The 14,216-nt window shown below is 45.7% G+C and overlaps 1 protein-coding gene across 2 annotated transcripts in view; it reads right to left on the reverse strand.

Annotated features, from left to right (window-relative positions):
- Positions 1 to 1,489: 1,489 nt before the first annotated feature.
- Positions 1,490 to 14,216, reverse strand: part of LOC118936324 (cdc42 effector protein 4-like) — a 36,469-nt gene continuing 23,742 nt past the window's right edge. The window contains exons 2-3 of one of the 2 annotated variants that reach the window (XR_005042120.1): positions 3,264 to 4,615; positions 1,490 to 3,223 (exon numbers count right to left, since the gene is read on the reverse strand). Coding sequence is in view for 1 of the 2 variants with exons in the window: in XM_036973361.1 (XP_036829256.1) it covers positions 3,320 to 4,429 (1,110 nt within the window). In the remaining variant the exon portion in view is untranslated. Of the gene's footprint in view, positions 4,616 to 14,216 lie in introns of both variants that reach the window. The other variant, XM_036973361.1, reaches the window with a different exon arrangement.

Consider the following 14,216-nt stretch of genomic DNA (forward strand, 5'->3'; position numbering starts at 1 on the left):
CAAAGCACCAGTCTCAACATCAACAGTGAAGAGGCGACTCCGGGATGCTGGCCTTCTAGGCAGAGTTGCAAAGAAAAAGCCATCTCTCAAACTGGCCAATAAAAAGAAAAGATTAAGATTGGGAAAATAACAGACACTGGACAGAGGAAGATTTGAAAAAAGTGTTATGGACAGACTAATCTGAGTTTGAGGTGTTCGGATCACAAAGAACATTCATGAAACGCAGAAAGAAATTAAAGATGCTGGAGGAGTGCTTGACGCCATCTGTCAAGCATGGTGGAGGCAATGTGATGTTCGGCGGTGTTTTGGTGGTGGTAAAGTGGGAGATTTGTACAGGGTAAAAGGGATCTTGAAGAAGGAAGGCTAATGATTTTGCAACGCCATGTCATACAGCACTTAATTGGAGTCAAGTTCCTCCTACAACAGGACAATGACCCATAGCAGAGCTCTAAACTATGCAAGAACTATTTAGGGAAGAAGCAGTCAGCTGGTATTCTATCTATAATGGAATGGCCAGCACAGTCACCAGATCTTTACCCTATTGAGCTGTTCTGGGAGCAGCTTGACCGTACAGTACGTAAGAAGTGTCCATCAAGCCAATCCAATTTGTGGGAGGTGCTTCAGGAAGCATGGGGTTACCTCAACAAATTGACAACTAGAATGCCAAAGGTCTGCAAGGCTGAAATTGCTGCAAATGGAGGATTCTTTGACGAAAGCAAAGTTTGAAGGACACTATTTTTTCAATTAAAATCATTATTTATAACTATATTTCCTATTAATTTTGCAACTCAATTCAGGTATGTTTTCATGGAAAACAAGGACATTTCTAAGTGACCACAATCTTTTGAACAGTATTGTAGCTCGCAGGCTCTAGTCACAATATTGTAGCTAGCAGGCTCTAGTCACAATATTGTAGCTAGCAGGCTCTAGTCACAATATTGTAGCTAGCAGGCTCTAGTCACAATATTGTAGCTAGCAGGCTCTAGTCACAATATTGTAGCTAGCAGGCTCTAGGCACAATATTGTAGCTAGCAGGCTCTAGTCACAATATTGTAGCTAGCAGGCTCTAGGCACACTGTTGTAGCTAGCAGGCTCTAGGCACACTGTTGTAGCTAGCAGGCTCTAGGCACACTGTTGTAGCTAGCAGGCTCTAGTCTCAATATTATAGCTAGCAGGCTCTAGGCACACTGTTGTAGCTAGCAGGCTCTAGTCACAATATTGTAGCTAGCAGGCTCTAGTCACAATATTGTAGCTAGCAGGCTCTAGTCACAATATTGTAGCTAGCAGGCTCTAATCACAATGTTGTAGCTAGCAGGCTCTAGTCACAATATTGTAGCTAGCAGGCTCTTGGCACAACGCTATAGCTAGCAGGCTCTTGGCACAATGTTATAGCTAGAAGGCTCTAGTCACAATGTTATAGGTAGCAGGCTCTAGTAAAGATTCTCTACCAGGCTCTAGCATGGAAAAAGCCTCATCACAGCTGGTGGAGTGATACACACAACACAAGCCTTTTATTGTGACAGACAGGCAGCCAGGTCCCCATCACCGCGGTAACAGTAGCTCTCTGTTCCGGCCAGACTACTTGATTACACCAACACAGTTCCACTTACCAGGCAGAGAGGAGCACAGAACAAGAGAGGAGCTACATCATAAGAAATGGCACAGATTATCAAGGAAGAAAAGCCCTTATTAATATTATGACACAAGTAAAGGGAATGAATAGCACTGGATAGAGGCTTAATAAAGTCATGTTTATCAACATGTTCTTTTCTTAAGGGTCTCTCCTAAATTCACGAGTTCACACACTTGGACTGCTCTTCCATGTGAGTTCTCTCAGTGTACAGACAGACAGAGAGTAGCTGTAATGTGGTGTGTGTGTGAGGGAGAAGTTAGCAAGCTGTTCTGTATGTAACAGATGGAGTTTCTATTCATCCAGAAGGAGCCAGTGTCCTACAGACTGTCTTCCCCTTTCTCCCTGAAGCAGGATCCCAGTTCACAGATCCCATGTCTACAGATCCCATGTCTACAGATCCCATGTCTACAGATCCCATGTCTACAGATCCCAGTCCACAGATCCCATGTCTACAGATCCCAGTCCACAGATCCCAGTCCACAGATCCCAGTCCACATGACTAAGTCCAGATGTTTGTATTCTCACAGGAAGGACAGAGGGAGCAGTTTCTTCTTCTATTTAATTCAAAACGTCATCCACACTACCAGAGGAAGTGCTGTACTACAACCCTTCTATCCAGACTAGACAGAGGAGGTGCTGTACTACAACCCTTCTATCCAGACTAGACAGAGGAGGTGCTGTACTACAACCCTTCTATCCAGACTAGACAGAGGAGGTGCTGTACTACAACCCTTCTATCCAGACTAGACAGAGGAGGTGCTGTACTACAACCATTCTATCCAGACTAGACAGAGGTGCTGCTGTACTACAACCCTTCTATCCAGACTAGACAGAGGAGGTGCTGTACTACAACCCTTCTATCCAGACTAGACAGAGGAGGTGCTGTACTACAACCCTTCTATCCAGACTAGACAGAGGAGGTGCTGTACTACAACCCTTCTATCCAGACTAGACAGAGGAGGTGCTGTACTACAACCCTTCTATCCAGACTAGACAGAGGAGGTGCTGTACTACAACCATTCTATCCAGACTAGACAGAGGTGCTGCTGTACTACAACCCTTCTATCCAGACTAGACAGAGGAGGTGCTGTACTACAACCCTTCTATCCAGACTAGACAGAGGAGGTGCTGTACTACAACCCTTCTATCCAGACTAGACAGAGTACAGTTTCATCCACAATATTAGTTTGTTGTTGTATCAACACATCATCCACACTACCAGAGGAGGTACTGCTACTGCACTGTGATCCATATCCACCCAGTATAGACTGTACATCTCTGTCATAATATGGGCCTTTATAGAGTAGTTTCATCCACAGTAGTAATTCATTCATTCCTGTATCAACTCAACACGTCGTCCACAGCCCCATGTAAGCCATCCAGTCTATACGTCTCTGTTGTGATGTGGGGCTTTATAGAGTTGACTTTATACAGTACTGAATCTATCCATCTGTACTCATCCATATCCATTCAGTATAGAGTCAATCCATCTGTACTCATCCATATCCATCTGTACTCATCCATATCCACTCAGTATAGAATCTATCCATCTGTACTCATCCATATCCACTCAGTATAGAATCTATCCATCTGTACTCATCCATATCCACTCAGTATAGAATCTATCCATCTGTATTAATCCACACTCATCCGCTCCATATATGGTTTGAGCTTGTACGTCTCGTTTCATACACGGATCTCATCATCCTCGTCCTCCAAGAAGGAAGAAAACTTTCCCAGCTCCTCTTCCTCAGGTGGTGCGCTGAAAGTGGCGCTGTTCGTATCTCCCCCGTGGAGCTGTCCGGCTGGTTTCTCCTGCTCCACGTGGGCGGAGCCAGAGGTGGAGCTGGACACAGAACAGGTATCTAATCGGTGCTGCAGGTGTTTAGGGCGGGGCTCTGGGGTGTACTCTGGGGTGTAGGGTGCACCCTCGTCCTCTCCCACCTCAGGTTCTACAGAGCTGGTTGGACTCACAGGTACAGGGACCGCCTCCTCCTGCGGCTGCAGTAGCTCAGCTTCCGGTTCCTCTTCTTCTCCCTCCTCCTCTCCTCCCACCTCCCTCCCCAGGAGTAGTGTAGGAGAGGCCCGTCCCTCACTGCTCTTCCCCTCCTCGTATCCCAGATCATCATCCTCCTTCTCCATCACCCCCAGGATGTCCCCCAACATGGAGGGCCCCAGGTCGATGTGGAACGACATGACCGACACAGCGTGCTTCATCCCTCCTCCGTAGTACCCGCGGCTGGGGCTTGGCAGGTCAGTCAGCTCCCCAAAGCTCCTCTCATCCAGCTCCAGAGATCGGGCCCCAGCAGCGGCCCCATTAGACGGCCTGGTACCTCCACCTCCATCCTGCTCATTCAGTTGTTTCAGTGGGCTGGACGAGAGGCTCTTCGGCACCCTGTGTCCTCCATCAACATGGTCACCGTTTTCATCATTGAGGAAGGGGAGAGACATGGCGTTCTTCACGAAGGTGGGCGAGCCACCGGGTGGCGCTAGCGAGCAGTCTCTCTGGTCCACTCTGGTGACGGACTGGGAGCGTTTGCTGCTGCGGAAGGTTCTGGATAAAAGCCCTGGGCGGGGGGAGTGGGGATGGGCCTGGGGTTCGGCCTGGTGGGGGGCCTCCCCGGAGTGGGTGGAGAGGAAAGAGGTGTCCCCAAAGGCGTCCCCGCTGCGACCCACGTGCATGGTGTGGCGGAAGTCCCCCAGGGGAGCGCTGATCATCTCCCGGGTCAGGTCCATCCGGGAGCGGCGCTGTTTGGTCTGGGACGAACCAGATACCAGCTGCTTTAGGATGGGCATGGTTGCTGGTTGAGGTCACACACCTCAGATACTCAGTCTGTCACACAGACACACACACACAGTCAGTCAGTCAGGATCCCAGAAGGACAGATCTCTCTCTTTGGGAAGTCTTCAAGGTAGATCCGTGTCACACTCATTGCAGTCCCCAGAAACAATAACACGTCTTCAGTTCCAGGGTGGCTCAATCTGAAAAGAAAGGAGGGGAAAACACCATTAGATATATATGATCATGACAAGACATTGTTTCATACCATGTCATCGTATCATTGCTCTGAAACAAGAGTGGATAACAACGTGTTTTTGATCAAAACAAACTCTGATTTGACACCACTTTATAATGGACCAGTGGTCCAGTCCGGTCTCCTGATGCATCCCAAACACCCCTCTATAATGGACCAGTGGTACAGTCCAGTCTCCTGATGCATCCCAAACACCCCTTTATGATGGATCAGTGGTCCAGTCCGGTCTCCTGATGCATCCCAAACACCACTCTATAATGGACCAGTGGTACAGTCCAGTCTCCTGATGCATCCCAAACACCCCTTTATGATGGACCAGTGGTCCAGTCCGGTCTCCTGATGCATCCCAAACACCCCTCTATAATTGGTGGTACAGTCTAGAAGTCGGCCGATTAATTAGGGACGATTTTAAGTTTTCATAACAATCGTTAATCAGCGTTTTTGGACACCGATTACATTGCAATCCACGAGGAAACTGTGTGGAAGGCTGATCACCTGTTACGTGAGTGTAGAGTCAAAAGGACCTTGTGGCTGCAAGGAGCCAAGGTAAGTTGCTAGCTAGCATTAAACAGATCTTATAAAAAAACAATCTTAACATAAATCACTAGTTAACTACACATAGTTGATGATATCACTAGTTTAACTAGCTTGTCCTGTGTTGCATATAATCAGTGCGGTGCCTGTTAATTTATCATCGAATCAGTCTACTTCAACTTCGCTAAATGGGTGATAATTTAACAAAAGCGCATTGCCGAAAAAAACAATCTTTGCACAAATGTACCTCACTATAAACATCAATGCCTTTCTTAAAATCAATACACAGAAGTATATTTTTTAAAACCTGCATATTTAGTTAAAATAAATTCATGTTAGCAGGCAATAATAACAAGTTCCCTTGCGTTCAGTACAGGCAGAGTCAGGGTATATGCAACAGTTTGGACTGCCTGGCTCGTTACAAACTGAACTAATTTGCCATAAATTTACATAATTATGACATAACATTGAAGGTTGTACAGCGTTAAAGCAATATTTAAACTTAGGGGGTTGCCACCTGTTCGATAAAATACAGAATGGTTCCGTATTTCACTGGAAGAATAAACATTTTGTTTTCGAAATGAATGAATATGGTCAAATTCAGGAAACTATGGCTCATATTTCTGTGTTTATTATAATTAAGTTATTAATTATACTATCATTAAGTCTATGATTTGATAGAGTCGTCTGACTGAGCGGTGGTAGGAAGCCGCAGACTCATAAGCATTCATTCAAACACTTTGTGTTTGCCAGCAGCTCTTAGCAATGCTGGGATGCACAGCGCTATTTATGACTTCAAGCCTGTCAACTCCCGAGATTAGGCTGGCAATACTAAAGTGCCCATAAGAACATCCAATAGTCAAAAGGTATATGAAATACAAAATGGTATAGAGAGAAATAGTCCTATAATAACTACAACCTAAAACTTCTTAACTGGAAATATTGAAGAACTGGGAATATTGAACCACCAACTTTCATATGTTCTCATGTTCTGAGCAAGGAACTGAAACGTTAGCTTTCTTACATGGCACATATTGCACTTTTACTTTCTTCTCCAACACTTTGTTTTTGCATTATTTAAACCAAATTGAACATGGTTTCAATATTTATTTGAGGCTAAATAGATTTTATTGATGTATTTTATTAAGTTCAAATAAAAAGGTTAATTGTTCATTCAATAATTTTCATTATTACAAATATATAAAAAATATATAAAAATCGTCCAATTAAATCAATATCGGTGTTTTTTGGTCCTCCAATCGGTATCGGTGTTGAAAAATCACAATCGGTTAACCTCTAGTACAGTCTCCTGATGCATGCCAAACACCCCTTTATAATGGACCAGTGGTACAGTCCAGTCTCCTGATGCATCCCAAACACCCCTTTATAATGGACCAGTGGTCCAGTCCAGTCTCCTGATGCATCCCAAACACCCCTTTATAATGGACCAGTGGTACAGTCCAGTATCCTAATGCCAGAGAGTCAGACAGTCAGACAGACAGGAACACAAACAAAGACAGTTCAATCAGTAATCCTGATAGCCGTGCTGCAGTGGAACAGAACCCATCCGGGAGGATAGTTTAGGCTACTAACTTAAAGTAGTGCACTATGGCACCCTATTCCCTACATAGTGCACTACTTTAGACCAGGGCCCATTGGGCTCTGCACAAAAGAAGTGTACTATTATAGGGTATATTTGGGGCACATCCATGTTTTTTTTTAAAGTGCATTTAAAATGACATTGAACTGTAGGGGAGTATACTGCCACCATGCATTGAAATTGAGGTTCAAAACCCCAGACCACACACAGTACTATATGAACACAGAAAGGACCAAACTGTTAAACCCCAGACCACAGTACTATATGAGCACAGAAAGGGCCAAACTGTTAAACCCTAGACCACAGTACTATATGAACACAGAAAGGGCCAAACTGTTAAACCCTAGACCACAGTACTATATGAACACAGAAAGGGCCAAACTGTTAAACCCCAGACCACAGTACTATATGAACACAGAAGGGGCCAAACTGTTAAACCCCAGACCACAGTACTATAGGAACACAGAAAGGGCCAAACTGTTAAACCCTAGACCACAGTACTATATGAACACAGAAAGGGCCAAACTGTTAAACCCTAGACCACAGTACTATATGAACACAGAAAGGGCCAAACTGTTAAACCCCAGACCACAGTACTATATGGACACAGAAAGGGCCAAACTGTTAAACCCTAGACCACAGTACTATATGAACACAGAAAGGGCCAAACTGTTAAACCCCAGATCACAGTACTATATGAACACAGAAAGGGCCAAACTGTTAAACCCTAGACCACAGTACTATATGAACACAGAAAGGGCCAAACTGTTAAACCCTAGACCACAGTACTATATGAACACAGAAAGGGCAAAACTGTTAAACCCTAGACCACAGTACTATATGAACACAGAAAGGACCAAACTGTTAAACCCTAGACCACAGTACTATATGAACACAGAAAGGGCCAAACTGTTAAACCCTAGACCACAGTACTATATGAACACAGAAAGGACCAAACTGTTAAACCCTAGACAACAATTTTACTGTATTACTGATTAACAATTTTACTGTATTACTGATTAACAATATTACTGTATTACTGATTAACAATTTTACTGTATTACTGATTAACAATTTTACTGTATTACTGATTAACAATTTTACTGTATTACTGATTAACAATTTTACTGTATTACTGATTAACAATTTTACTGTATTACTGATTAACAATATTACTGTATTACTGATTAACAATATTACTGTATTACTGATTAACAATATTACTGTATTACTGATTAACAATTTTACTGTATTACTGATTAACAATATTACTGTATTACTGATTAACAATATTACTGTATTACTGATTAACAATTTTACTGTATTACTGATTAACAATATTACTGTATTACTGATTAACAATATTACTGTATTACTGATTAACAATTTTACTGTATTACTGATTAACAATATTACTGTATTACTGATTAACAATATTACTGTATTACTGATTAACAATATTACTGTATTACTGATTAACAATTTTACTGTATTACTGGTTAACAATATTACTGTATTACTGATTAACAATATTACTGTATTACTGATTAACAATATTACTGTATTACTGATTAACAATATTACTGTATATCACAGTATTTTTTTATTGTACCTTTAACTAGGAAAGTCAGTTAAGAACAAATTATTTCAATGACGGCCTAGGAACAGTGGGTTAACTGCCTTGTTCAGGGGCAGAACGACAGCTCGGGGATTCGAACTTGCAACCTTACGGTTACTAGCCCTACGCTCTAACCACTAGGCTACCCTGTGTTACAGTGTTATATCTAGCTTAGCTGTCAAAGAACGCACATCTGCACAGTTTCACATTGTACATCACTCTGCCGTTTAATGACATGTGCCACTCATTCTGACAAGCCATTGATCCGTAACCAGCACACTGTCGTAAACCATAACAACGTACAGTACACGACAAACAGCATGTTGTACCATACATCACACACAGTCCTATATGAACCCAGAGAGAAAGAGCCAAACTGTTAAACCCCAGACCAGGCCTATATGAACCCAGAGAGAAAGAGCCAAACTGTTAAACCCCAGACCAGTCCTATATGAACCCAGAGAGAAAGAGCCAAACTGTTAAACCCCAGACCAGGCCTATATGAACCCAGAGAGAAAGAGCCAAACTGTTAAACCCCAGACCAGTCCTATATGAACCCAGAGAGAAAGAGCCAAACTGTTAAACCCCAGACCAGGCCTATATGAACCCAGAGAGAAAGAGCCAAACTGTTAAACCCCAGACCAGGCCTATATGAACCCAGAGAGAAAGAGCCAAACTGTTAAACCCCAGACCAGGCCTATATGAACCCAGAGAGAAAGAGCCAAACTGTTAAACCCCAGACCAGGCCTATATGAACCCAGAGAGAAAGAGCCAAACTGTTAAACCCCAGACCAGTCATATATGAACCCAGAGAGAAAGAGCCAAACTGTTAAACCCCAGACCAGGCCTATATGAACCCAGAGAGAAAGAGCCAAACTGTTAAACCCCAGACCAGTCCTATATGAACCCAGAGAGAAAGAGCCAAACTGTTAAACCCCAGACCAGGCCTATATGAACCCAGAGAGAAAGAGCCAAACTGTTAAACCCCAGACCAGTCCTATATGAACCCAGAGAGAAAGAGCCAAACTGTTAAACCCCAGACCAGGCCTATATGAACCCAGAGAGAAAGAGCCAAACTGTTAAACCCCAGACCAGTCATATATGAACCCAGAGAGAAAGAGCCAAACTGTTAAACCCCAGACCAGTCATATATGAACCCAGAGAGAAAGAGCCAAACTGTTAAACCCCAGACCAGTCATATATGAACCCAGAGAGAAAGAGCCAAACTGTTAAACCCCAGACCAGTCATATGAACCCAGAGAGAAAGAGCCAAACTGTTAAACCCCAGACCAGTCATATATGAACCCAGAGAGAAAGAGCCAAACTGTTAAACCCCAGACCAGTCCTATATGAACCCAGAGAGAAAGAGCCAAACTGTTGCCAACGGTCTTCTAATAGTACTTAATGGTGGAAGAAGATAAATGTTCTATTTTGACTTTGAAAATGTCCTCGTCATCGTTGTAGACACAACAGTAGCATAATGTAGTGTAAACAGTGAAACATAGCCTCGGCCAGAGGGGGAAACAAAACATCCCTACTTTTACTTTAAAACAGGAGACTGTCCTTGTCATCTTTTTTGACACTATAGTGATGTAACCAGTGAGAAACAGCCTTGACCAGAGAGAACAGAACAGATCAGGCTGATATAGAGGCCATGCTGCTTATAGGGAACAGACCAGATCAGGCTGATATAGAGGCCATGCTGCTTATAGGGAACAGACCAGATCAGGCTGATATAGAGGCCATGCTGCTTATAGGGAACAGACCAGATCAGGCTGATATAGAGGTCATGCTGCTTTTAGTGAACAGACCAGATCAGGCTGATATAGAGGCCATGCTGTTTTTAGTGAACAGACCAGATCAGGCTGATATAGAGGCCATGCTGCTTATAGGGAACAGACCAGATCAGGCTGATATAGAGGCCATGCTGCTTATAGGGAACAGACCAGATCAGGCTGATATAGAGGCCATGCTGCTTACAGGGAACAGACCAGATCAGGCTGATATAGAGGTCATGCTGCTTTTAGTGAACAGACCAGATCAGGCTGATATAGAGGCCATGCTGTTTTTAGTGAACAGACCAGATCAGGCTGATATAGAGGCCATGCTGCTTATAGGGAACAGACCAGATCAGGCTGATATAGAGGCCATGCTACTAATAGGGAACAGACCAGATCAGGCTGATATAGAGCCATGCTGCTTATAGTGAACAGACCAGATCAAGCTGAAACAGAGGCCATGCTATTTTTAGTGAACAAACAGAACTATGCCCTTCAGCTAGGGAAGGCAGGTGATGCAGTAGGAGAGTGTGAGTGAGTGTGAGTGTGAGTGTGAGTGTGAGTGTGTGTGTGTGTGTGTGTGTGTGTGTACACTCAGAGCATTCCTCCAGGAGAGAGAGATGAGTCCTGACAGGCAGCTGACCTGACAACGCACATTACTGCATCACTGTTATGACCTGCAGTGTTCAGACCAGACTCTTCTACTGCCCTGACCTCACCCCTATAGTCACCCCAGGCCGCTGCTATATGTCACCCCCGGCCGCTGCTATAGGTCACCCCCGGCCGCTGCTATAGGTCACCCCCGGCCGCTGCTATAGGTCACCCCCGGCCGCTGCTATAGTCACCCCAGGCCGCTGCTACTATAGGTCACCCCAGGCCGCTGCTACTATAGGTCACCCCAGGCCGCTGCTGCTATAGGTCACCCCAGGCCGCTGCTGCTATAGGTCACCCCAGGCCGCTGCTGCTATAGGTCACCCCAGGCCGCTGCTGCTATAGTCACCCCAGGCCGCTGCTGCTATAGTCACCCCAGGCCGCTGCTACTATAGGTCACCCCAGGCCGCTGCTACTATAGGTCACCCCAGGCCGCTGCTACTATAGGTCACCCCAGGCCGCTGCTATAGTCACCCCAGGCCGCTGCTATAGTCACCCCAGGCTGCTGCTATAGTCACCCCAGGCTGCTGCTATAGGTCACCTCAGGCTGCTGCTATAGTCACCCCAGTCCGCTACTATAGGTCACCCCAGGCCGCTGCTATAGTCACCCCCAGGCCGCTGCTATAGTCACCCCCAGGCCGCTGCTATAGTCACCCCCAGGCCGCTGCTATAGTCACCCCAGGCCGCTGCTATAGTCACCCCAGGCCGCTGCTATAGTCACCCCAGGCCGCTGCTATAGTCACCCCAGGCCGCTGCTATAGTCACCCCAGGCCGCTGCTATAGGTCACCCCAGGCTGCTGCTATAGTCACCCCAGGCCGCTACTATAGTCACCCCAGGCTGCTGCTATAGTCACCCCAGGCTGCTGACCTGAAGGAGAGGGGCAGGACAATAGAAAACAGGCTAGCTAATAGAAAGAGCTGCAGTGCTTCAGTGAAACATGTGAAAGTCAACCAGGAAACATAGTCACACATGGAAATGATGCAACATGCAATGCTGAAAGCTCATCCTAATAAGAGTCCCTACAAATCAACCACACACAGACCTACATACATAGTATACAAATACTGCCTCAACCCATCACCCATTAACTGACCTGCTCCACTGCCTCAACACATCACCCATGTACTGACCTGCTCCACTACGTCAACCCATCACCCATGTACTGACCTGCTCCACTGCTTCAACCCATAACCCATGTACTGACCTGCTCCACTGCGTCAACCCATCACCCATGTACTGACCTGCTCCACTGCTTCAACCCATCACCCATGTACTGACCTGCTCCACTGCGTCAACCCATCACCCATGTACTGACCTGCTCCACTGCCTCAACCCATCACCCATGTACTGACCTGCTCCACTGCCTCAACCCATCACCCATGTACTGACCTGCTCCACTGCCTCAACCCATCACCCATGTACTGACCTGCTCCACTGCTTCAACCCATCACCCATGTACTGACCTGCTCCACTGCTTCAACCCATCACCCATGTACTGACCTGCTCCACTACATCAACCCATCACCCATGAACTGACCTGCTCCACTACGTCAACCCATCACCCATGAACTGACCTGCTCCACTACGTCAACCCATCACCCATGTACTGACCTGCTCCACTGACAATCCCTGTATCTGATCTGATGACGCGGCTGTCTATTCCTTTGTGTACTCCAGTCAGGCTTCACTCCTCACTCCTTCCAGATCTCTCTCCTCCAAGCTCTGCTCTCGTAACACATTTAGAAAGTGTCGGTTTAGGATGGGTGGTGGTGGTGGGGGGAGAAACCACAGATTTTGACTGCCGAGGTTTCCTGGTAGCAGGCAGCAGTGTGCAGCCCAGCAGAGCAGTCGACCTCGTTCTCGCTCTCTCTCCGAGGCTCCGCCCCTCTGCCAGTCGAGGCACAGCCTCAATTCACTTCCTGTTTATAATGCCCTCACCTGCTGTTGTCTCCACGGCAACCACACTCTTGCTGCTTCTGTCTCCGTGGTTACCACCCCCCACCCCCCCGGACGACTCTACTTCCTGTCTGTGTGAATGTCTGAGGGCTGCAGAGGCATCAAGCGTGTGTGTGTGTGTGTGTGGTGTGTGTGTGTATATTGCAGAGGCATCTAGTGTGTGTGCTGCAAAATGCATCAGCCTTCAAACAAAAGCTTTGCACGCATGCTAACACACGTCCTCTCCCTGGTCTACGCCACACGTCCTCTCCCTGGTCTACGCCACACGTCCTCTCCCTGGTCTACGCCACACGTCCTCTCCCTGGTCTACACCACCTGTCCTCTCCCTGCTCTACACCACCTGTCCTCTCCCTGCTCTACACCACATGTCCTCTCCCTGGTCTACACCTAGGGTTGCACATTTTGGGGAATATTCAGAGGTGGAAATGTTCCAATGGGAATTGGGAATTAATGGGAATTAACTGGAATACATGGGAATTAACAGAAAAAATATGCAAGTTGATATTTATTCCATTTAAATAGCTGTTTTTTTTGCATTGGATATATTTACCGTATCATATGGAGACAAACAAACCTTTTACCTTATAAGAAGACATAATATCAAATGATTAAATACTTCCATAGAATAAAAAAATACATAATAATAATCTGAATTTAGTTATGAATTGAACTTTAATTAAATGAGTTGACTCTTCACATGGGATGATTTCACTGAACAACAATAGAAAGGGAATATTGAATGATCCCCAATGATCCATCGCATCTCCCAAAAACGTTTTCAACATACATCTAGAAATAGTCTAGAAACTAAAGCTTTGGTTGTCTTCCCCTCAGGCTTCCATGTCTTCTCCCTGGACCTCCTCAATGTCCACCTCTTGACCATCAGACTCTGAGGCCTCATCTTCACTATCACTTTCCAACCTTGTTGAGGATCGCTCGTTGTCAGGCTCAAAATGCCTCAAAATTGCCCGGATGGCCACCAATTTTTCAACCTTTGTATTGGTCAGCCTGTTGCGTGCTGTGGTGTGTGTGTCCCCAATCAAGGACCAGCTGAGCTCTGAGGCGGCTGATGTTGGTGAGATTTGGAGAATGATGTAGTCAACAGGAAAGAGCCTCAGATCCACAAAGTCCCTTCCACCAGGTGGCTGATGAGATATGTTGGCACGACTGCCATATTGCATCTCCATCCCAAAGCCCTTGCTTGGAAGTGTACTTCTCCAAACTGCCAAGAACCTTATCCTCATCCAGGCCAAGGTGGCGAGACGCGGTAGTGATGACGCCATAGGCCTGGTTGATCTCTGCACCAGACAGGATGCTCTTGCCAGCAAACTTGGGGTCCAACATGTACGCTGCGGCGTGTTTGGGCTTCAGGCAGAAGTCTTCACGCTTTTTGATGTATTTCAGAACTGC

The sequence above is a fragment of the Oncorhynchus mykiss genome, unplaced genomic scaffold (genome assembly GCF_013265735.2).
Source record: "Oncorhynchus mykiss isolate Arlee unplaced genomic scaffold, USDA_OmykA_1.1 un_scaffold_235, whole genome shotgun sequence".
Taxonomy (NCBI): domain Eukaryota; kingdom Metazoa; phylum Chordata; class Actinopteri; order Salmoniformes; family Salmonidae; genus Oncorhynchus; species Oncorhynchus mykiss.